Below are 23,213 nucleotides of genomic sequence, written 5' to 3' on the forward strand. Positions count from 1 at the left end.
TTTGGTCACTTTTGAATGCTGGCGGTGCTTTCACTCTAGTGGTAGCATGAGACGGAGTCTACAACCCACACAAGTGGCTCAGGTAATGCAGCTCATCCAGGATGGCACATCAATGCGAGCTGTGGCAAGAAGTTTTGCCGTGTCTGTCTGTTGAGCTTACAGCCCAACACCGTGCAGGACGTTTGGCATTTGCCAGAGAACACCAAGATTGGCAAATTCGCCACTGGCGCCCTGTGCTCTTCACAGATGAAAGCAGGTTCACACTGAGCACATGTGACAGACGTGACAGAGTCTGGAGACGCAGTGGAGAACATTCTGCTGCCTGCAACATCCTCCATCATGACCGGTTTGGCGGTGGGTCAGTCATGGTGTGGGGTGGCATTTCTTTGGGGGGCTGCACAGCCCTCCATGTGCTCGCCAGAGGTAGCCTGACTGCCATTAGGTACCGAGATGAGATCCTCAGACCCCTTGTGAGACCATATGCTGGTGCAGTTGGCCCTGGGTTCCTCCTAATGCAAGACAATGCTAGATCTCATGTGGCTGGAGTGTGTCAGCAGTTCCTGCAAGAGGAAGGCATTGATGCTATGGACTGGCCCGCCCGTTCCCCAGACCTGAATCCAATTGAGCACATCTGGGACATCATGTCTCGCTCCATCCACCAATGCCACGTTGCACCACAGACTGTCCAGGAGTTGGCGGATGCTTTAGTCCAGGTCTGGGAGGAGATCCCTCAGGAGACCATACGCCACCTCATCAGGAGCATGCCCAGGCGTTGTAGGAAGGTCATACAGGCACGTGGAGGCCACACACACTACTGAGCCTCATTTTGACTTGTTTTAAGGACATTACATCAAAGTTGGATCAGCCTGTAGTGTGGTTTTCCACTTTAATTTTGAGTGTGACTCCAAATCCAGACCTCCATGGGTTGATAAATTTGATTTCCATTGATACTTTTTGTGATTTTGTTGTCAGCACATTCAACTATGTAAAGAAAAAAGTATTTAATAAGAGCATTTCATTCATTCAGATCTAGGATGTGTTATTTTAGTGTTCCCTTTATTTTTTTGCGCAGCGTATATAATATATATGAGACAATATGAGAAGAAACACTCGATACGTCTTCTAATCATGCATGCAGAGAGGAGTTTCCCCCGTGTTAATTAATTTTTAACGTGCCAAGGAGACCATTACATTCCAGTGCATCAAAGACATCAGCCAGTCATTAGTGACTGGACATGAAATATTTACAGGCCCTGTTCTGTCAGTCAGCTAAGATACATTAGCAGGATCTTTCTTAGGAGCTGAGCAGAGTTAATATTCATGACAATGAGAAACGTGAACATAACGAGGAAGGAGAGTTATGCGTCAAGTCAACTTTATTACTCTACCTCCATAAAATAAATTAAGAGCCAGATAATTCAGCACCAAACATTAATGAAATTGTAACTGTATAACTTTCCTAGGGGAACATTAGGTCCAGTCATTTAGATTACATTTACATGTCAGCTTTTAGAGTTTAAGACCAAGGTTACAGCGTAGGTTGAATAAAGCTCCTCTTCAATCATTACAGCTTGTATGCAGAACGTAATGAATACTCAGGGAGAAAAAGGTGTAGATTCACACGCAGAGTGCGGCAGGTGTTAATTTCGCCTTCACAGAAGGCAATAATAGTTTTCACTAGGGCTGAAGGCTATAACTGGTTCTCGGAAACGAGCTAGGAAAAGGCTTAGTGGAGTCAAAACGAACAATATCTCACAAATGCACAAACAGAAAGAACTGAACTAAATAAGGAGCTGATGAGACCAAGTGAAAAATGAACACAGGTGAAATCAATGAACAAAAATGTAAGACAGGGCTACGTTCCAGAACACAAAGAAAGAGGGCTACGTTCCAGAACACAAAGAAACAGGGCTACGTTCAAGAACCCAACGAAACAGAACATAAGGTTGACTGAGAAAATAAATACAGAACCTTACACAGAATTAACCTGTGATTACTGTACACATGATGGATTTCAACACCCTTGGAATGTAATATCTCATACCAGACTGACGTCACTTCTCAAAAATAGCCTTATCTTTTCGACTGGGTATTGAGTTAAACTGAGGCAAATTAAAAACAAGGGTGACCTTTTACTGGGTGTCAGGAGCCAATAAGGACTTGGAACCACAGAGCTGTTGCATTAATATAGATTAGAGCTGCAACACATTCATGCATGACCACCTGATCACTTCAAAGGCTGTAGTCTCTGCTGTGGTCTATACTGTAGTCTATACTGTAGTCTCTGCTGTAGTCTATACTGTAGTCTCTGCTGTAGTCTATACTGTAGTCTCTGATGTAGTCTATACTGTAGTCTCTGCTGTGGTCTATACTGTAGTCTCTGATGTGGTCTATACTGTAGTCTCTGCTGTAGTCTATACTGTAGTCTCTGCTGTAGTCTATACTGTAGTCTCTGCTGTAGTCTATACTGTAGTCTCTGCTGTAGTCTATACTGTAGTCTCTGATGTGGTCTATACTGTAGTCTCTGATGTGGTCTATACTGTAGTCTCTGCTGTAGTCTATACTGTAGTCTCTGCTGTAGTCTATACTGTAGTCTCTGCTGTAGTCTATACTGTAGTCTCTGCTGTAGTCTATACTGTAGTCTATACTGTAGTCTATACTGTAGTCTATACTGTAGTCTCTGCTGTAGTCTATACTGTAGTCTATACTGTAGTCTCTGCTGTAGTCTATACTGTAGTCTATACTGTAGTCTATACTGTAGTCTATACTGTAGTCTCTGCTGTAGTCTCTGCTGTAGTCTATACTGTAGTCTCTGCTGTAGTCTATACTGTAGTCTCTGCTGTAGTCTATACTGTAGTCTCTGCTGTAGTCTATACTGTAGTCTCTGCTGTAGTCTCTGCTGTAGTCTATACTGTAGTCTATACTGTAGTCTATACTGTAGTCTATACTGTAGTCTCTGCTGTAGTCTCTGCTGTAGTCTATACTGTAGTCTATACTGTAGTCTATACTGTAGTCTATACTGTAGTCTCTGCTGTAGTCTATACTGTAGTCTCTGCTGTAGTCTATACTGTAGTCTCTGCTGTAGTCTATACTGTAGTCTCTGCTGTAGTCTCTGCTGTAGTCTATACTGTAGTCTCTGCTGTAGTCTATACTGTAGTCTCTGCTGTAGTCTATACTGTAGTCTCTGCTGTAGTCTATACTGTAGTCTCTGCTGTGGTCTCTGCTGTAGTCTCTGCTGTAGTCTATACTGTAGTCTCTGCTGTAGTCTATACTGTAGTCTCTGCTGTAGTCTATACTGTAGTCTCTGCTGTGGTCTCTGCTGTAGTCTCTGCTGTAGTCTATACTGTAGTCTCTGCTGTAGTCGCTGCTGTAGTCTCTGCTGTGGTCTCTGCTGTGGTCTCTGCTGTGGTCTCTGCTGTAATCTATACTGTAGTCTCTGATGTAGTCTATACTGTAGTCTCTGATGTAGTCTCTGCTGTAGTCTATACTGTGGTCTCTGCTGTGGTCTCTGCTGTAGTCTCTACTCTGGCTTTGGTCATACAGCGAGTGTGTCTGAAATGGCAACCTATTCCCTGTAGTATGTTTGACTAGAGGCGTGTGGGCCTTCGTAGTGCACTATAAAGCAGATTAGGGGGCATTTGGGACACAAGCAGGGATTCAAACAGCATTAATGACATAGAGAAGAACCAGAGTGTTGTTATGGTAGGTGACCCATGCTACATATATATAATGTTGATGATGTGCTGCTTTACCTCTGTCTATATGCACGCTGACATCCTGCATGACTGCTTTACCTCTGTCTACATGACGTCCTGTGTGACTGCTCTACCTCTGTCTACATGACGTCCTGTGTGACTGCTTTACCTCTGCCTACATGACATCCTGTATGACTGCTTTACCTCTGCCGGCAAGCCCTGACCCATCTCAGTATGACATGGAAATTACATTTTAAGTGCTTGTTAATCACTTCTTATTACTCGCACCAAGACCAAGTTACCTAGTAAAACACATGGATATAAAAGCCCTGTAGGCTTATACCAATGGAAAGAAATCAGTCACATATGGGCACATTACATCGCATAGTGTGAGATTTTTGGGGAGAAATTATTGAGACATTTCCAGTACTTTCTTCTCATAAATATCCCCCTGCCCCTTCCCATATTCTGTGGCTCATATCTTCAGACGGCGCTAGGAAACGCTAAATAACTCATTGAATTCAGTGCAACTGTGCCCACGCCTGGCCCCAACATGTCTACATATTGAAAACCAGCTGATTAGCATGCCTTCTACAGTATCTCTAGTACTCCTCATCACCTTGATCAAAACAGCCAGCTTACTACAGCAGGGCCCCACTTATGACCAATCAGAATCCACTTCCACCAATCAGAGCACATCAGAAACCAATTAGGACAGAGCACAGAGCACTTAATGTTAATTTGCTAAATGAATGCCTCCATGTTGTAGACTGAAGATAAGTCATTTAGCATTGATTGGGAAACTGACATTTGTACCCTCTTTAATCCAATTTAACTCAGAGAGTACACGCCCTATTTGATTAAATCCAGTAACTGGGTTACTGAGATAAAGTTAGGAAATGTTTAATGCAGGACTGCACATAGTGAGCCAGAACCTAGTGGGTTACAGTTAAACTGATAATTGGACTCGTGACACATGGACATAAACACACAATCTCACACACATCACAGAGGTCAAGGGAAAAGAGCACAGAGTAATCTCTAGCTTTGGAAGTTGTCAGGTCAGACTGTCTGGAAGGGAGATGGAGAGAGGAAGACATTAGTCTCATGTTGCTACAGATGGGATGGCCTTTCTGCAGAGGGTAGATAAGCCTCGTTCACCTGAAAGTGGCAGACACAACAGCAGCTGGAGGCCTAGATGATATGGCTCATAGACAGATGGAGCGTTGTCATATCACGGCTACAACTGAGCCGTCTATACAGGGAGAGACAAACAGCGTTCAGCTGCAGAACTTTAGTGTATTGCTATAGTAGCATGGTTTAGAATGGGTGAGAGAGATAGAGAGGGTGTGTGTGTGTGTGTGTGTGTGTGTGTGTGTGTGTGTGTGGCCTAAGAGGAGACAGCAGCAGTGTTGTTACACACCATGAACACACGTTACCATGGCAAAACATGTGAAGCAATCACAGGATTAGTTTGACCTCTAAAACATACAGTGCCTTGCGAAAGTATTCGGCCCCCTTGAACTTTGCGACCTTTTGCCACATTTCAGGCTTCAAACATAAAGATATAAAACTGTATTTTTTTGTGAAGAATCAACAACAAGTGGGACACAATCATGAAGTGGAACGACATTTATTGGATATTTCAAACTTTTTTAACAAATCAAAAACTGAAAAATTTGGCGTGCAAAATTATTCAGCCCCCTTACTTTCAGTGCAGCAAACTCTCTCCAGAAGTTCAGTGAGGATCTCTGAATGATCCAATGTTGACCTAAATGACTAATGATGATAAATACAATCCACCTGTGTGTAATCAAGTCTCCGTATAAATGCACCTGCACTGTGATAGTCTCAGAGGTCCGTTAAAAGCGCAGAGAGCATCATGAAGAACAAGGAACACACCAGGCAGGTCCGAGATAATGTTGTGAAGAAGTTTAAAGCCGGATTTGGTTACAAAACGATTTCCCAAGCTTTAAACATCCCAAGGAGCACTGTGCAAGCGATAATATTGAAATGGAAGGAGTATCAGGCCACTGCAAATCTACCAAGACCTGGCCGTCCCTCTAAACTTTCAGCTCATACAAGGAGAAGACTGATCAGAGATGCAGCCAAGAGGCCCATGATCACTCTGGATGAACTGCAGAGATCTACAGCTGAGGTGGGAGACTCTGTCCATAGGACAACAATCAGTCGTATATTGCACAAATCTGGCCTTTATGGAAGAGTGGCAAGAAGAAAGCCATTTCTTAAAGATATCCATAAAAAGTGTCGTTTAAAGTTTGCCACAAGCCACCTGGGAGACACACCAAACATGTGGAAGAAGGTGCTCTGGTCAGATGAAACCAAATTTGAACTTTTTGGCAACAATGCAAAACGTTATGTTTGGCGTAAAAGCAACACACCATCCCCACTGTCAAACATGGTGGTGGCAGCATCATGGTTTGGGCCTGCTTTTCTTCAGCAGGGACAGGGAAGATGGTTAAAATTGATGGGAAGATGGATGGAGCCAAATACAGGACCATTCTGGAAGAAAACCTGATGGAGTCTGCAAAAGACCTGAGACTGGGACGGAGATTTGTCTTCAAACAAGACAATGATCCAAAACATAAAGCAAAATCTACAATGGAATGGTTCAAAAATAAACATATCCAGGTGTTAGAATGGCCAAGTCAAAGTCCAGACCTGAATCCAATCGAGAATCTGTGGAAAGAACTGCAAACTGCTGTTCACAAATGCTCTCCATCCAACCTCACTGAGCTCGAGCTGTTTTGCAAGGAGGAATGGGAAAAAATTTCAGTCTCTCGATGTGCAAAACTGATAGAGACATACCCCAAGCGACTTACGGCTGTAATCGCAGCAAAAGGTGGCGCTACAAAGTATTAACTTAAGGGGGCTGAATAATTTTGCACGCCCAATTTTTCAGTTTTTGATTTGTTAAAAAAGTTTGAAATATCCAATAAATGTCATTCCACTTCATGATTGTGTCCCACTTGTTGTTGATTCTTCACAAAAAAATACAGTTTTATATCTTTATGTTTGAAGCCTGAAATGTGGCAAAAGGTCGCAAAGTTCAAGGGGGCCGAATACTTTCGCAAGGCACTGTACCTGCATTATTTATAGGCTCTGGGCAGTATATGTCCTTTAGATAGAATGGAGAGTTGAACGTGTTTCAGCCACATGGCCCTTCTCAAGACAATCTCTCCCATTCAGACCACAGGAGGCTGGTGTCACCTTACAGATTTGTTTCAATTGCTAACAAGCAATCGGTCAATACTGAATACTGAATACTGAAACAAAGCCATTTGCTTCAAATGCCTGTATTTTTCTATATCTTTGCATATAGTAATTTACTTGTAAAAAAAGGAAAGTTGAAACAAAAAACAAATTCCTAAAATTTCAGTGCTGCAATAAAACCATCAACATGTCTAGTATTAATCACTCAGTGTACAGTACTGTGAGGGTTCTAGTTCTCATCAACATGTATAGTATAAATCACTCATACTGTACAGTACTGTGAGGGTTCTAGTTCTCATCAACATGTATAGTATAAATCACTCATAGTGTACAGTACTGTGAGGGTTCTAGTTCTCATCAATATGTATAGTATAAATCACTCATACTGTACAGTACTGTGAGGGTTCTAGTTCTCATCAACATGCATAGTATAAATCACTCATACTGTACAGTACAGTGAGGGTTCTAGTTCTCATCAACATGTAATGTCTAATTCAACCCTGGCAGTCTTCAGGAGAAGTGTCTCCACACCCTGGCAGTCTTCAGGAGAAGTGTCTCCACACCCTGGCAGTCTTCAGGAGAAGTGTCTCCACACCCTGGCAGTCTTCAGGAGAAGTGTCTCCACACCCTGGCAGTCTTCAGGAGAAGTGTCTCCACACCCTGGCAGTCTTCAGGAGAAGTGTCTCCACACCCTGGCAGTCTTCAGGAGAAGTGTCTCCACACCCTGGCAGTCTCAGGAGAAATGTCGCCACACCCTGGCAGTCTTCAGGAGAAGTGTCTCCACACCCTGCATTCATGGCATCCAGTAAGGACATCTGGTCATATCGATGGTGGTCATAAACCTTCCACCTCCACGCAGAGAAAAAGTATGGAGGCAGGAATAGTACTGACATCCTGGGATGTGCAGCAAACCAGTCTGTGACTGCAGCAGAGTGGTGGAATGACACATTATCCCACAGAACGAAGGTAGGGGAGTTTCTTGCCCTTCTCTCCTCTGCTGGCACAAGTCGATTATGCAGGTCATCCAGAAATTAATTAGCCTCTCTGTTGTATGGGCCAATTAATGGTTTGTGTAACCGCAAACCATCATTGGACAGTGCAGCACACATTGTGATGTTAGCTCCTCTCTTGCCGGTGACATCCACAGTTGCTCTCTGTCCAATCACATTTCTTCCCCTGCGGCGTGTTTTTGCCAGGTTGAATCCAGCTTCATCCACAAAGATGAATGTGTGTGCAGTTTGCCTGGCTTCCATCTCCATTACTCTCTAAAATACAGTAAATCCACAGTTTTACAGTACTTTACATTATGCACAGCTGTGTATGTACCTGTTTGGTTATTGAACAGACTTCTTACCTGAACATATTGATACCGGTGTTCTTTCACACGTTCATCGTTTCACTCAAAGTGTACAGTGCTTCATCCTTATTTTATGTTTCTCTGGGACTCTGACAATTGTCGTTGTGCTGACCGTATTCACATTCCCAAAAGTGGTATTATCTGCCAGCACTCTGTCCCGAATTTCCCGCAGTTTTATTGTATTGTTGCCAATTACCATGTCAACAATGGCAATTTCCTGCGCATCTGATAATATTCTGCCTCTCCCTCCTGTGGGAGGCAACCTTTGTATCCTACTGAAAAACACAAAAACAATCAATATATTTCAAAATGTCAGTAAAAATGTTAAAATATTGTACTGCACTGTAATATGTAGTTCAATTATCATTGAAGGATGCACATCTCACCTGTTGTTTTGCCTGGAATTGTGTACTATTGATGCAAAGGTTGCACCCTTAAACCGGCCTCTCTCAAAGAGAGACCATGGTTTACAACATGGTCAATAATTGTGGCTCTTATCTCATCAGAGACCACTGCTCTTGTTCTTCCTTTCCTTTGTCCTCCACACATTCTCCTTCTCCCTGACACTCTTCTTTCCCCACCAACCTGTCTTCTTTGATCCATGTTTCCAAATGAAATCATTCCCAAGCCGTCCTCTTTTGTCTGTTTGGTAACGAGACTAAAAACAAGATACTTGGGTCGGCTTTCAGCTGAAATTGCAATCAGCTGGGTTTGGAATTATAAAATATTCTGCTGAGATTTTCTATATGCTATATGCAAAGCATTTGCCATCATTCTGTTTTGAATGTGTTTTTAACAGTGTGTTTGCATTTGAAAACATGTGCTGCAAATATATAGTTTTGCAGGTGGTGGAGTATGAATGAGAAAAGAGTTCATGGATTTCAGAGAATGTGGTCATTTGTAACGATGTGCGCTGAGAGTCAGGAAGCAAGTTCAGGGAGTGAGTGTTTTAATAAATAAACACAACATAATCCGAAACACGAACAACACACAGACATGACACAGAGACAGAAACAATAACGCCTGGGGAAGGAACCAAAAGGACTGACATATAGGGAAGGTAATCAGGGAAGTGACGGAGTCCAGGTGAGTCTGATGACACGCAGGTGCGCATAACGATGGTGACAGGTGTGCGCCACACCGAGCAGCCTGGTGACCGAGGCCGGAGAGGGAGCACACATGACATCATTGAATGCATTTTGTGTGAAAGCAATGAAAAATGATTTACAGTTTGGTCCACATACATTTCTGTTTCGTGTGTGAAAAGTTTTGACAATGCATGTTAGCAATTGAAAAAATGTTTAATTGGGGAGGACCGGCTCGTGGTAATGGCTGGAGCAGAATCGGTGGAATAGTATCAAATACATCAAACAAACCAGGTGTTTGATGCCATTCCATTTGCTCTGATGCCATTATTATGAGCCGTCCTCCCCCCAGCTGCCTCCGCTGATTCAGAGGCTGTATTGTTTTGTTGGGCATGCGTACAAAGTCAAATTCTAGTGCTTTCACGTCATAGTCTTCATAATGTTGCGCTACAGCTGGACTGAATGCTATCGCTATGGCAGACTAGTATAAGAATACAGTCAGGTAACAACTCATAGAAGTGGGGTTACTGTAAATGAGTCTAATGACAGTCTGTTAAGTGACTCACAGTGTGACTGGCTCCAACTACATTGAGGTTTCAAAGGTAAAGAGATGATGATGAATGATTTTCTGTCCGTCCTCCATTTCCCTTTCATCAATCTGTAGAATCACATTAAGTCAATATACTATATCTTACTAGGACACGCGCAGTAGACAATTCTACAGGGGTTTTGCAGAGAGAGGTATCAATTCACAGACATTGGATGATCTAATTTTGCATCAGTTATTCACACTTTTAAATTGTGAAATGAATTAGGTCTACTTTGACCATTCCTTTTTAACGTCTTGTCCAAATGAATCAAGAACATGTACTTGTGAGAGTAGGATAAGTCCATTGAAAAACTGATGTGGTATAGCGACCTCTTGTGGTCATACGGGGCTCTCACAGGGTTGTTGTCTGCTTGAGTTAGATCAACATCTCACCATTTGTGGACTACTTCTTTGGGATACTTAATATTTCATGATATTTTCACTTAGTCTGACTGAAAAAGCAATGCAATCAAACTAGTTAAGCATAATGACTAGACATCATTATCTGATATAGGTTTAGTTTGTCTTTCATATTTTATATATTTACATACATTACATACGCATTTAAATATATACTTGTTTTTTTAATGAAAAACTACATACAAGTTGATTAGAGATTTCACTTCTCCTGTGGAAATCATTCACTTCTGCTGCATAAAAGTCACTGTGTCGCCATGGAGAGATGACTTCCTTTTGGAAGAGAAAGCGGTCCAGCCGATGGTCAAATAAAGAAATAAAATACTGTCATGGTGCAATACCTGGGGATGACAAAAGAGGTTGCTACATGTACTTCCCTAATGAAATAGCATGCAGTACGGGTGCATCTCATACTGAAGTGGCTTCCTTTCCTTTCCTCCTTTCCTTCATCCCTACTAGGCACACACTGGTTGAATCAACGCTGTTTCCATGTCATTTCAATGAACCAAAGTGGAATAGATGTTGAATTGACGTCTGTGCCCAGTGGGTCTGCATATATGTCGTTGGATAGAGTTGGACAGGTTAAAGCAAATGCCTGATGAAGGTAATCACCATGTTGCTTTCACCTTTGCTTTATTTTCAGATCAGTGCAGATGAGGAAGTTGAGAAGAAAAGAGGAAGCAGCATTAGACTATTGAGATGCACCCTCACTCACAGGGGTAGTGGTGGAAACCACATGTCCTGGTCTCTAGTCTATATAACTCAGCACATCACTGTCCCCCTTCCACTTTCCACTCTCTCTCTGTCTCTCTCTCTCACACACACACACACACTCAATCATAATTTCACCATGGGCAACTTTGCTGCCAACGAGGGACTTTCGGTCTTTGTCATTGTAAGTCTGTCAAATTAAATTCTATAATTACTCCACATTTCTGTTTTGGGGTGTAATGTCCTACTGATCTAACCAGGTGAATTGGGTCTGTTTTAGCTGGTATGGCTGGGAATCAACGCTTACCTGTTTGTCCAGTTCTACATGAACTTCCTGACTGAGAGATGGTTCTACACACGGGTCCTTCTTGGGGTAAGTTTGAGAACCAAAGTCCTTAGATTTTCTATTTAAGAAATGGAGGTCAGTTTAAGATTTCATACTCTGCTCTTAGTGTATTAGACATCTTGGCAACCCAGAACCAAATATGAAGTGCTGGCCTCTGGCCAACTGTTGTCATCTGTCAGCAGGGCCTGCTGTATTACATATTTAACACGTAGACCTTTATCCTTATTTGATTTTATATTTACATGTATATTGTACAGTTAGTAGGTCATTCATATTGAATATGTGTAGTCCATATTATGCCTAACCCCTCTTGTCTGACAGAGATTGAAACAAAAGAGGAATCACAAGTTGATGTGATATCTTTACTCTGTGGTTACAGCTGTGTGAATGACTGACTACGTGTTCCTCACAGGAAGCCCAGGTGGCTAAACTAAAAGTAGTAATGACCAGAAGTGAAACTGAGTCTGTACTTTACTCTGCGCCCCTCTCACTCCTGCTCAGTCCCCGAGGGCCCCTTTCAATTGAAACCAGTAACCAGAAGTAAAACAAAACAGATTCAAACTGTAAAAATGGTGGTGTTCGACGAATTATTCCCACTTCCTCTCCCTCTCCCCCTCTCTATCTAACCCTACTATCACTCCCCTCAGGATGCCCTCTCCTGGGCCAGGGCTCCTGCAGCCTGTCTCAACTTTAACTGTATGCTTATTCTGCTGCCAGTCTGCCGGAACCTTCTGTCCTTCCTGCGCGGCTCCATTCAGGTAACACAGACACACCCCGACCCTATTTAATTCAAATCTGTGTGGGTAGTCATCTATAAATAATAGCTGTATCACATTTTTTCTAACTTTTCCTACACGTTCAGTGTTGCAGTCGCACAGCTGCTCGACAACTGGACAGAAACATCACCTTTCACAAGCTGGTAGCTTACATGATAGCATTTCACACAGGTACCCTACTCACTCACTTTGTTTGCTTTACATTTGCCTTTGATTGTCTTCATTCGTCTTCATTGTTCATCAAACAGATGTCTCTGTACAGATTGTAATCTTTACTTTGCCTTTGTCATTGCATAGCGGTCCACATCATCGCCCACCTGTTTAACTTTGAGTGGTTCATGGGAGCCCAGCTGTACAGGAACAGCAGCTCTCTGCCCTTTGTGCTGTCCCAGATTGGCACCGGAGACAATGCCTCTTACCTAAACCCCATCAGGACTGACCAGACCGTGAGTATTCTATTAGCTACAGATTTTCATTGTTCATTATGTCTATGACTACCTAGGACACTGTGTTCATTATGTTTATAACTGCCTAGGACACAGTGTTCATTATGTCTATGACTACCTAGGACACTGTGTTCATTATGTCTATGACTGCCTAGGTCACTGTGTTCATTATGATTATAACTGCCTAGGACACAGTGTTCATTATGTCTATGACTACCTAGGACACTGTGTTCCTTATGTCTATGACTACCTAGGACACTGTGTTCATTATGTTTATAACTGCCTAGGACACTGTGTTCATTATGTTTATAACTGCCTAGGACACTGTGTTCATTATGTCTATGACTACCTAGGACACTGTGTTCATTATGTTTATGACTACCTAGGACACTGTGTTCATTATGTTTATAACTGCCTAGGACACTGTGTTCATTATGTCTATGACTACCTAGGACACTGTGTTCATTATGTCTGTCACTGCCTAGGACACTGTGTTCATTACGTTTATAACTGCCTAGGGCACTGTGTTCATAATGTTTATAACTACCTAGGACACTGTGTTCATTATGTCTATGACTGCCTAGGACACATTGTTCATTATGTCTATGACTGCCGAGGACACATTGTTCATTATGTCTGTCACTGCCTAGGACACTGTGTTCATTATGTTTAGAACTGCCTAGGACACTGTGTTCATTATGTCTATGACTACCTAGGACACTGTGTTCATTATGTCTATGACTGCCTAGGTCACTGTGTTCATTATGATTATAACTGCCTAGGACACATTGTTCATTATGTCTGTCACTGCCTAGGACACTGTGTTCATTATGTTTATAACTGCCTAGGACACTGTGTTCATTATGTTTATAACTGCCTAGGACACGTTCTAATGTCTTATGTAGTGCTATAAAGGCTTTAGGAATGCATAAAGTGTTACAGAGTATTCTGTATTTAATGTAGCTATGTCAAGAGGTCAGTTCTGACCAAGGACATAATGTTGACAATTGATAGCAGATTATGACAGAGAGGAATCTCCCAGCATAGAAATAGAATGAATAGAATGATAATGTATTTCTATGTTTTTCAGCCCATAACACACTATGACTCCTTCATTACTCATTGGCTGCCTCCTCTGAACAGAGAGACATAATATATGACTAAAACAGATCGTAAAATGGTTAGCAAATGTCCCACTTCTTGTAATATTAAAGCAAGTTCATTATGCTAAGTCAGAAGGAAGCATTTCTGAACATTACCGACTTCCCTAAATAGGTTGAGCAGATAGTCCCAAACACAGCCTCCACACTCCCTCCGAGGCAACAACATGACTGCATTACTCTGAAATCCCCCTTCTCTGATTGGGTCAGAACCCAACCATAGTGATGTTCACTACCATCGCGGGGTTAACGGGCGTGGTCATCACCTTGGCCCTCATCCTCATCATTACATCATCCATGGAGGTCATCCGCAGGTCATACTTCGAGGTTTTCTGGTACACCCATCACCTCTTCATCATCTTCTTCATCGGACTCGTCTTCCACGGCTTTGGGTGAGTCAGTTAAAATGTGTGCACATTCATTGTTTCTCCATATTACCCCGTTTGAGTCAGTTGAACATTTACCTACTGAGACATAACATATTATTAGCCTCATTTTAAGATATTAAAAGGGTTCATACATGCTTATAACAAGTAATAAAAGCATTATACCTGCAGGTAAAGCCCTACCGTTTTATTTTAAATCTCTCTAAAACGGTTTGCCACAGGCGAATTGTCCGAGGGCAGACCGCTACAAGTCTCCTGGAGAACAAGCCATCGCAGTGTGCAGATCAGTTTGAGTCATGGGGAAAGAATGGGACCTTCTGCCCTAAGCCAGAGTTTGCTGGGAACCCTCCTATGGTGAGCTATGATGGCTCGTTTTTTTTTTTACATGACTTAAGTGTGCTGCTTCTTTTTTGTAAAGAACATTTTCTCTGTCGGTTTCCTCTTCAGACATGGAAGTGGGTGGTGGGGCCTATGATCTTGTATGTGTGTGAGAGACTGGTCCGATTCTACCGCTCCCAACAGAAGGTGGTCATCACCAAGGTCAGTACTGTCCTTCAAGACAGCTTGTACACTCCCAACAGGCAATTTCTCTAACAGACAATTTCTTTTAGATTTAAAGCCAGCGTGATTGAGACAGTCGTCCTTGTTAGAAGGCAGCCCTGGCCAAGAACCAGAATCATGCACTATGCAGTTCACGTCTACTCATCCAACAGTTAGTTGTCTCTTTTGGCCTCCATCTTGTTTTTCTCCCATCCTTCTCCTCTCCAGGTGGTGATGCACCCGTCCAAGACCCTGGAGCTCCAGATGAAGAGGAAGGGCTTCAGGATGGAGGTCGGCCAGTACGTCTTCATGCAGTGTCCCTGCGTCTCCCAGCTGGAGTGGCATCCCTTCACCCTCACCTCCGCCCCCGAGGAGGATCACTTCAGTGTCCACATCCGTATCGTGGGCGACTGGACACAGGGCCTGTACGAGGCCTGCGGGGGGGACAAGAACGAGACCCAGGAGGCATGGAAACTGCCCAAGTACGTGCTTGAATGCAGAGCTAACATTTTCTACGACCGCGTCCCCTTAACTAATCTTCGGTTAAATATCCATTAGGTTGAATGTCAATTAGGTTTTTGTACTGCTATTTCTGCACTTCATGTCCCTAGTTGACATCGTAGTGTAGTTAGTGGGCTGTCATTTAGAACGTGACGATGGGGTTGTAGTGTTTTCTTTTTACTGTGAAATAACGGTGAGGGGAAGTGCCACAAGAGAGGAAACGTGGTTTTCAGCAGTGGTACATTACAATAATCGCAACATTGTGTAATTGTTTAACCAGAAAGTATCCAGTATATTAGATTCTTTCATGTGTTTATCATATACATGTAATTAGAAGACTATTAAACTGTTATATGACTGTAACTCTCTCCCTGGATGCAGAATGGCGATAGATGGCCCGTTTGGTACGGCCAGTGAGGACGTGTTCGGCTATGAGGTGGTCATGCTGGTGGGTGCTGGCATTGGGGTCACCCCCTTCGCCTCCGTCCTCAAGTCAGTGTGGTACAAACACATCCAGGAGAACCAGAACGTTTTCACCAAGAAGGTGAGAGAGGGGCTCTGTCTGTCTGGTTTATTGTCTTTCTAAATTGCAGTGTAGGGTACTTCCCCATTTCATTCCACCAATGTTTCAACTAAAATGTTCTTCATTCCATTGTGATCTGCTTTTCTATTTAATTTCATGAAGTGAGAGACAATCTCACTGCTATGAGTGCAATGTTCATTTATTTTCAACGTTTACATCGTTCTTTTAGGCTGCTCTTTACTTCTTGTTATATGTCCAATTTGTGATTCAAAATTCAAAAGGGCACTCGCACATCTGAGCTATCTTTGTTGCAGGTGCACGGTAACAGTTGAATAAGATGAGGAAAAAGGAGAAACCCGCACACTGCTCTAGATAGTATCACTGCTCTTGATAGTATCACTGCTCTTTATTAAGCTTCACGCTGCGGCCTCAAGGCCTTCCTCAGAGCTTTGTTTTGTCCAATATGTGAAACGGACAATCTTTCTTCCATCTCCTCGATGCCAGATCTACTTCTATTGGCTGTGTCCTGAGACCCAGGCGTTTGAGTGGTTTGCTGACCTGCTGCAGTCTCTGGAGGGACAGATGACAGAGAAAGGCATGGTGGACTTCCTCAGCTACAACATCTACCTGACCCGCTGGAAAGAGACCGAGGTCAGCACACTACACTTTTCAGCAGGGGCGCAACTTTGGTTTTAGAAGCGGGGGGGGGGGGGGGGACATCTTTAAAAAATGTATATATATCCAGTCAGAAAAAACACTCCAAACAGCCTACCCGACCGCTCGGAGATGTCCGCATGGTCCTAAAGCACACCTTTGCCACATTTTGTATCACATTCCAATTATAAAACTGGGGGGACAAAAATCCAATTTCAGAATGTGGACCTCCCCCCGTTGTTGTGCCCCTGCTTTTCAGAGTAATACTGAAGAGAACTAACATTTTCTTAAACTCAAAAGACACTCCGATGTACAGATACACAGCACTAACACACACATATTTATGTTGTATGTACAAGGATGAAAGCTAAAAAATCTGCGTTGTCTCAAACTGAATAACTATTGCCCATAGATGAGAGTGGGACAATGAATAATCACAAAATTAATCTAAAAACGTTTTTTTTTTTTTTGTTTTTTTACAAAAGGCTGCTCACTTCAGAGTTCACCATGAGGCAGAGAATGACCCTATCACAGGGCTGAAGCAGAAGACTCTGTATGGGAAACCTAACTGGGACAATGAGTTTACTACTATTGGGACAAAGCATGCAGAGTGAGTGCCTTTCAGCCTCTTCTAATCCAAATTACAGCCAACAGAAATGGCATAGTCCAGAGAGACACGAGTTAGATGTACTCAAATTGTAAAATGTGTTACATGTATAGTTCACAACTTGTGGACTATTCGTAATTAATGTGTGTGTGTCCAGGAAAAAAGTAGGAGTGTTCCTGTGCGGTCCCACCCAGCTGGCTGACGTCTTGGAGAAGCAGTGCCTGTCTCACTCTGAGGCTGGTGTCAAGTTCATCTTCAACAAGGAAAACTTCTGAGACCCCAACACCCCTCCAAGAGTACCAATTATTCCTACTTTATCAAAGTTAGCTTTCAATATTGCTCAGACCCAGAGTATCCTCTGGCTTGTAAGCCGTTTCACATTCCTAAACTGTTGTTGTTATCCCCAACATAAACAATTAATGTTTTTTTATATGGATTCTTTGGGTGAATCACTTTTTTTTTTTTAAACTTAAGTGCCCTTATCTCACACAACAGTTTATCAGATCATAGCAACAAAAATGGAAGTAAACTTCACTGTTCTAATGATCATGACCTTCCACACCCCTCCTCAGTGACATTTCACAATGGGTTTCTTGCACAAATCTGTGAAGAAATTCCCAAACCTACCCGCATTTACCACAGAGGCCAGAACGTTATTCTTGTTCTGCAATACAACATGCAAACACAGAAACTCTAGTGTCAAAACTCTCTAGTTCCACTTCCTCCTGTTTCTGGTGTTGTATTTACACGTTTGTATAAGCAAAATAATATGCATAAAGTTTACTTCATTTAAAAAAACATTTTCTTTTCACTGCACCAGGGATAGTCTACCAGACATTTTGCCTTTGCAGCTTTCTTCAGTGTGTAGGTACAGCAAACGTTTGTCTAAAATGAAAATGAGCAGCAACAAAAAGCTGTTTGGGATGTGATACTCTAGTTATCCCAGCTGCAGCTTCTCCTGCTGGACTCAATAGCAGCTGAGAGTTTCTGTAGGCTGGCCAAGTGAGTGATACATTTCAGCTACCAGTGAACACACAGACACTGAGTCAGTCCTATGTGTGTGCGTGTGGGAGTTCAGCGTCTCTTTTTACTGAGGTCAGTCAAATAAACCTAAAGTGCTGGTGAGGAAAAGTCGTGCATCGTGTGGCTGATCAACTAGACTGCATAAAGTATTGTGATAACCCTTGGCTAGAGTTGTTAAATACCTATGGATCTGCATGGTGTTGTATTTGTGCTGCTTGATATAAGTTATACACAGACATCATAAAAAGGTTTAATTTGAACGTTTAATGACATTCAGCTATGGGTCCTACAGTCTATTGATGGCACCTTCCACCCCACAAAATTACAGGCATATTACCATTTCTATGGAACTTGTTCTTTTATTCTTCATTTGTTTAAAACAATGATTGCAACTTGAAATCGTGTCTGTATACACTATCCTGTGATCGGTTTACATAGCATTTCCTAAAGCAAGTTGATCTGATCTGTGATGTAAAATAATGTACATAATAAACACTGCTTTTCCTCACCCTATACCAAGGAAGTGGGACAACAGGACTAATATAAGCACCCACCAAAATAATGACTTATTCATTATAAGTAAAGCCAACATAGTTGGAACATTGGTATCGTAAGGTAGCAGCTTTGAAGCCAAGCTGTCATAATAGGAAGATTTCAACTGATGCATTTAAAGTCAATGAATAAAGTGTCTTCGGGGTAGACAGCATTTCAGCCCATCCAGAGCATTTCACTAGATGCAGTAAATAGGTCAATGGAACGCAGACCGTGGGGATTGAAGGACGCAGGATTGGCGCACATTCAACAAATCTGATCTAACAAAGTAGATATTTGTCAAATCCGTCATGATTGATGTATTGTAACGGGCCCACAATGTGGTTACTAAAGTTCGATTTGGATATATTTGGCTGTTTTCACTGCATAACATTTAGAAGTTGTCCCTTTTCAGGTTTAGAAGAAGTGACCGCTAAATGCTAACTCCCATTCCTATAAGCTGGTAGCATAGCTAGCATACAGAAGTCAGTGGTGGTCGTCGGTCGTTTCTTCTTCTAGTATTACATTGTTGGGTTTTGAGTTTGCAATAAAGGCATTTCACTGTACTTGTGCATGTGACATTAAAAATGTGACTCTTGATGACATGAACATGTCTTGTCAAATAACCACATTTTTCTGGAGGGCAATTAGGAGAGTCGGGATCTTTCCTACACGCATTTCCATTGTTTTGGTCGAGTTCCATTGACCCCTTTACCACATCTATAGCCGTATCGCTGCTTGTCCCATTCAGCATAGAATGTACAGTGAGCTACTGATTACCTCCCCTGCAGGATGGGTGAAGCATGGCACCTTCTATAAGCAGTATCAGGGTTGGTCCTGGTCTAGGGGGTTAAGGCCACAGCAAACACACTGACCACACAGTACATGGTGCGGTTCTCCCATTTCACTGTGCAGCTCCCTGAGAGAAAGGAACAGACAGTGCATGAGTCAGTTTGATAAGCAGTGTTTCCTAGGCAGCTGGGGAGGGCTGGTTTAGTGAAGAGACATGTGGTTCCACCCCAAAGTGCCGCATGTCATGATGAATGAAAGAAGATTTGAGATAGACAAGATAGCGGCATACACATTGATGATTACTTCATGAAGTTAAACTTTTTTTTTTGAATAACGGCGCATTTACTAAATTAAAACACCACCTGCCACTGGACATTTCATAATATACATGTTTGGCTGAATCAAGAATGAAGTATCGCCAAGTTAAGGTTGGTTGAAAATTCTCTGTGCTACCAAACAGTACTCCCAGTAATAGATACCAAAAATCTTTGGTTAAATATCATTATCTGGTGTAAGAATTTGTAACTAGGAAACCCTTTGAACTGAGCAGTGGTGGATGTTATTTTACCATCAGTAACAGTGTCCCAGTAGCAGGAGTTAGCTGTGTGGAGACCAGCACCACTCTTCTGCATGACAGCACAGCTAACTGTAGAGAGAGGAACAGGCAGGGGTCAAATTATGATCATCGTTAACAAAATATCAGTAAGCAATTGTGTTTTTTCACATGTTTTCCCACCATTGGTACCATACAATAAGTTTGCATGCTGGATTTACAGCAAAATTAACAAGTCTGTGTTCAATAGGAGATGAAGGCAGCCATACCAATGTACTTGTATGACTTAGTCTGTTTGACCATCAGGGTGAGGGCTTGCTCCACAATCTTGGCTGTCCACTGGTTCACCGTGTCCTGTCTGTAGCTCTCTTCTCCAATGATACTCTGAATACACTGCAAGACAGACAGTTTGGACACACACACACACACACACACACACACACACACACATCTGAGAAGGCTGGCCCCTTTAGGCATGTGGGGAGCATGGGACCTGATGTGAACAGTGCTGTATTCAGAGTCACGTCTATACTGGGGATATGAGTGTTTGTCTTGAGTAACCAGGGGACAAACAGACTGCGAGACTGGATACTGTTTCACATGATACCTCACTGTAAATTTACACTTAGTAATAGCTAGCTAAATCTATATTTCAAAATCCATCTTAAAATATCCATATTCCCATTTGGTTATCCAAACGTATTGATGCTGAATCAATAAATAACGTTAGTTAGTTAGTTAGTTACCTCTTTCACGGAGTTACTGGCCTCTTCAGAGTTGAAAGAGCCCTAGAAACAATGATGTGTCAGACTTGCACTGGCATCTCAACTCATCACACCTTTCACTGCAGTTAGAATGGTCAAAACTCTAGGACTAAAACTGAAATGCAGTAATATCAAGGGTTAGGTAAATGCTGTAACGCAGAGATCGTCTAGGTAGTTTAAACTTTAAACAGTATCTAGCTAGTTGTCTTTTCCACTGTAATTGTATGGCTATTTGGCTAGCTAAGAAGATAACTCGGCTAGCTAACCGCCGTTGTTGTGCCAGCCAGTTAGCTATCTATCTACATTCTGGATTTCATACTCAAGAGACGAACGAAATAGTTGGTAGCATATTCAGTACCTCTTCACCAGAAAATTCCTCCATTCTCGCCTTCTTAAAAGTGATAGAAATAGCTGCTTTTCCAGTGAAAATCTGCTTGATAAATGTTTGAGATTTCCTGTTTGCCGTCACAGGTGGTTAACGAGTGGAGGGAAGCAGGTCACAGCCCCAAGAAATGACCTGAGGTTCTGTGAACACTGCCACCTAGCGGGCGAGCCTTAGAATAACACAGGATTAAAGAGGACGGCGCTTTCCAGCAATCTCGTTGCATTAAAGTGAAAAATGATCAAAGCTTTCACATAAAGTTGTTTTACTAGTATCCAAATCATGAGATGATTGTCACACCAGCACCAAGTTCAAACGGTTTATGAGACGATGAAAATAACATATCAGAACACACACAGATGTCATATTTCCCTGAAAAACACACAATAAGGCTACATTTAAAGTGCAATTGTGCATTTGGGATATTTCAGTCAGCAATAAATAGTGTATCCTCACAGTTTAACACACACAACTACGTTATAAAAACACAATCAAAACACACTGTGGTTAATTAAAGACATTTTTGCGCACGTTAAATACAAGTATACACATTTATAATACACATTTATAATACACGTTTCGCATATGGGAAGTTTGGGAACTGAATGTCAATAAATAGGTCACTTTGTGAGAAGTTCGCTAGTGTTCAAAGTGGAGTGGTTGTTTGTTGTGTACAGTCAATGTGCATCCTCTTCAAGGGTTTATTGGTTGTTGGCGCTGCCAGTCCAGTTCTCCAACACCCAATAAGTGGCGTCACAGTAGGGTGCAGGTGGTAGAGCGGGCACCTCTACCACCAGAGTCCGAGGGTGCTCTCAGAGGGGGCTGGGCACCACTAGCGCTGGTCTCTGATGGATCTCTGTTCTCCAGCCCTGCAGAGGGACCCTTGGCACTGGCAGGCAGCTCCCCCATGCCGGTGCCCTCTGCTGGGGCTTCCGCACTGTCCTCTGTCTGCTTGGCTTTGGAGGAGGACAGGCGTTTGAACAGCAACAGCTGAGGGCCGTAGAGAGGAGAGAACACAGTGAGATCTGACCTACTCAATCACTGACAATCACATAGCTTTATGACGTGGTGTTCTGTTGTTTAGCTTATGCCTCTTTGTTCCAATGACTTTCTGTCATACCTTTCTGTTGGTCCTTGGTTGATTCTTGGGTTTCTCCTCTGTTGTTCGATTCTGCAGCTGAGTGCTGGATGCAGAGCTCTCCTCTGTCGGAGCCAAAGGACTGGGCTGACCTGAGTCCTCTGCAACTATACACAACAGACACTTCATGATAATCCTTCCACCCGTAGCACAGAAACAGTAAAGCATTAACCACATAAATAGTTCAAGACAAAGTTCACCTGTTTGTCAGACATTTCAGAACATCTCTTCTATGCTCACCTTTCTGCCCACCGTCTGGGAGAGTTTCTTCTTTCACACCCTCTGGTCCCTAGAAAGAGGGAATTCTGTTTTAGAAGTTAACATACAGGTCCTAGATCTGTAGATTAGGGTCATCGGTAGGGTAGCGTACCTGGACGGGTTCTGCTGTGGACTGACCCTGTAATGATTGTCCCTCCATGTCCTCAGATTTCTCTTTCTCCTCTGCTTTGTTGTTCTCCTCCTTCTCTTCTTCTTCTTCTTCATCATCCTTATGTCCTTCCCCCTCTTCAGCTCTTAAATCCTGCAAAAAGGGATGAGAATGAGTGGGGCAGACTGGTTAAAACAAGCGATAGTAAGTTAGGTAACAGATACAACTTAGTCAGGGGAGAAACTGCACACTGGCGCACACACACACACACACACACACACACACGAGGGAGAGTCGGCACTAAAGAGATGTGAGGAAGACTAGAGGTGGGAGCTTCACATTGGATATGGATAGTGGAGTCACAACAGGGAGCTAAGGGATTACAGACAGGGATAAAGGAAGAAAAGGGATCCCACCTGCCACTGGAACAGTTTCATGCAAACAGCACTATGCATTCATGTGTAGAGAATGTGTTCAACACAAATGATATCATACGTGGTGGGACTAGTTCTTGACACTGATTTTGATAGTTTTAGAACAACAAATATTTATTTAAACATAAATAAAACTATTTTGTAATATTCATTATATCAAACAAATCATGATAATGAAAAAATTTAACAAAATCGTTGGAGG

The 23,213-nt window shown here is 42.5% G+C and overlaps 3 protein-coding genes across 5 annotated transcripts; 1 reads left to right on the plus strand and 2 right to left on the minus strand.

Annotated features, from left to right (window-relative positions):
• The first annotated feature begins 10,771 nt into the window (after positions 1-10,771).
• Positions 10,772-18,563, plus strand: LOC118936247 (NADPH oxidase 2). Of its 3 annotated transcripts, XM_036982156.2 has the most exons (13): positions 10,772-11,272; positions 11,369-11,461; positions 12,082-12,192; positions 12,297-12,381; positions 12,508-12,656; positions 14,027-14,208; positions 14,424-14,556; positions 14,650-14,742; positions 14,971-15,224; positions 15,625-15,787; positions 16,271-16,417; positions 16,906-17,030; positions 17,185-18,563. In XM_036982156.2, the coding sequence occupies exons 1-13, from the start codon at positions 10,976-10,978 to the stop codon at positions 17,300-17,302; spliced, it is 1,950 nt and encodes a 649-aa protein (XP_036838051.2). In that variant the 5' UTR covers positions 10,772-10,975; the 3' UTR covers positions 17,303-18,563. The 3 variants fall into 3 exon arrangements, with proteins under 3 accessions (XP_036838051.2, XP_090096034.1, XP_090096035.1); XM_090239908.1 differs by lacking the exons at positions 10,772-11,272; positions 11,369-11,461; positions 12,082-12,192; positions 12,297-12,381 and having other exon boundaries at positions 12,520-12,656; positions 13,932-14,208; XM_090239909.1 differs by lacking the exons at positions 10,772-11,272; positions 11,369-11,461; positions 12,082-12,192; positions 12,297-12,381; positions 12,508-12,656 and adding an exon at positions 13,822-13,836 and having other exon boundaries at positions 13,932-14,208.
• Positions 18,296-21,219, minus strand: LOC110495508 (dynein light chain Tctex-type 3). Its single transcript, XM_021570804.3, has 5 exons — positions 21,049-21,219; positions 20,673-20,714; positions 20,196-20,319; positions 19,942-20,019; positions 18,296-19,500 (listed from the first exon to the last, which is right to left on the minus strand). The coding sequence occupies exons 1-5, from the start codon at positions 21,070-21,072 to the stop codon at positions 19,424-19,426; spliced, it is 345 nt and encodes a 114-aa protein (XP_021426479.3). The 5' UTR covers positions 21,073-21,219; the 3' UTR covers positions 18,296-19,423.
• Positions 21,220-21,378: 159 nt separating this feature from the next.
• LOC149982221 (uncharacterized) lies at positions 21,379-22,767 on the minus strand. The gene is made up of 4 exons (XM_090239913.1): positions 22,581-22,767; positions 22,451-22,499; positions 22,193-22,317; positions 21,379-22,062 (listed from the first exon to the last, which is right to left on the minus strand). The coding sequence occupies exons 1-4, from the start codon at positions 22,626-22,628 to the stop codon at positions 21,826-21,828; spliced, it is 459 nt and encodes a 152-aa protein (XP_090096039.1). The 5' UTR covers positions 22,629-22,767; the 3' UTR covers positions 21,379-21,825.
• Positions 22,768-23,213: the final 446 nt, after the last annotated feature.

Source organism: Oncorhynchus mykiss, chromosome 7, assembly GCF_057628025.1.
Source record: "Oncorhynchus mykiss isolate SJ-2025 chromosome 7, ASM5762802v1, whole genome shotgun sequence".
NCBI lineage: Eukaryota > Metazoa > Chordata > Actinopteri > Salmoniformes > Salmonidae > Oncorhynchus > Oncorhynchus mykiss.

Excerpts from the sequence above, each read along its gene's own strand:
- LOC110495508 (XM_021570804.3), bottom strand. The coding sequence starts at position 21,072 with ATGGAGGAATTTTCTGGTGAAGAG. Across the intron at positions 20,715-21,048 it reads AGGAATTTTCTGGTGAAGAG|GGCTCTTTCAACTCTGAAGA; the intron begins GTACTGAATATG and ends CATTGTTTCTAG. Across the intron at positions 19,501-19,941 it reads CTGGGACACTGTTACTGATG|GGAGCTGCACAGTGAAATGG; the intron begins GTAAAATAACAT and ends CCTTTCTCTCAG.
- LOC149982221 (XM_090239913.1), bottom strand. The coding sequence starts at position 22,628 with ATGGAGGGACAATCATTACAGGGTCAGTCCACAGCAGAACCCGTCCAG. Across the intron at positions 22,500-22,580 it reads CCACAGCAGAACCCGTCCAG|GGACCAGAGGGTGTGAAAGA; the intron begins GTACGCTACCCT and ends CCCTCTTTCTAG. Across the intron at positions 22,063-22,192 it reads AACCAAGGACCAACAGAAAG|CTGTTGCTGTTCAAACGCCT; the intron begins GTATGACAGAAA and ends TACGGCCCTCAG.
- LOC118936247 (XM_036982156.2), top strand. The coding sequence starts at position 10,976 with ATGAAGGTAATCACCATGTTGCTTTCACCTTTGCTTTATTTTCAGATC. Across the intron at positions 16,418-16,905 it reads CCCGCTGGAAAGAGACCGAG|GCTGCTCACTTCAGAGTTCA; the intron begins GTCAGCACACTA and ends TTTTTACAAAAG. Across the intron at positions 17,031-17,184 it reads ATTGGGACAAAGCATGCAGA|GAAAAAAGTAGGAGTGTTCC; the intron begins GTGAGTGCCTTT and ends GTGTGTGTCCAG.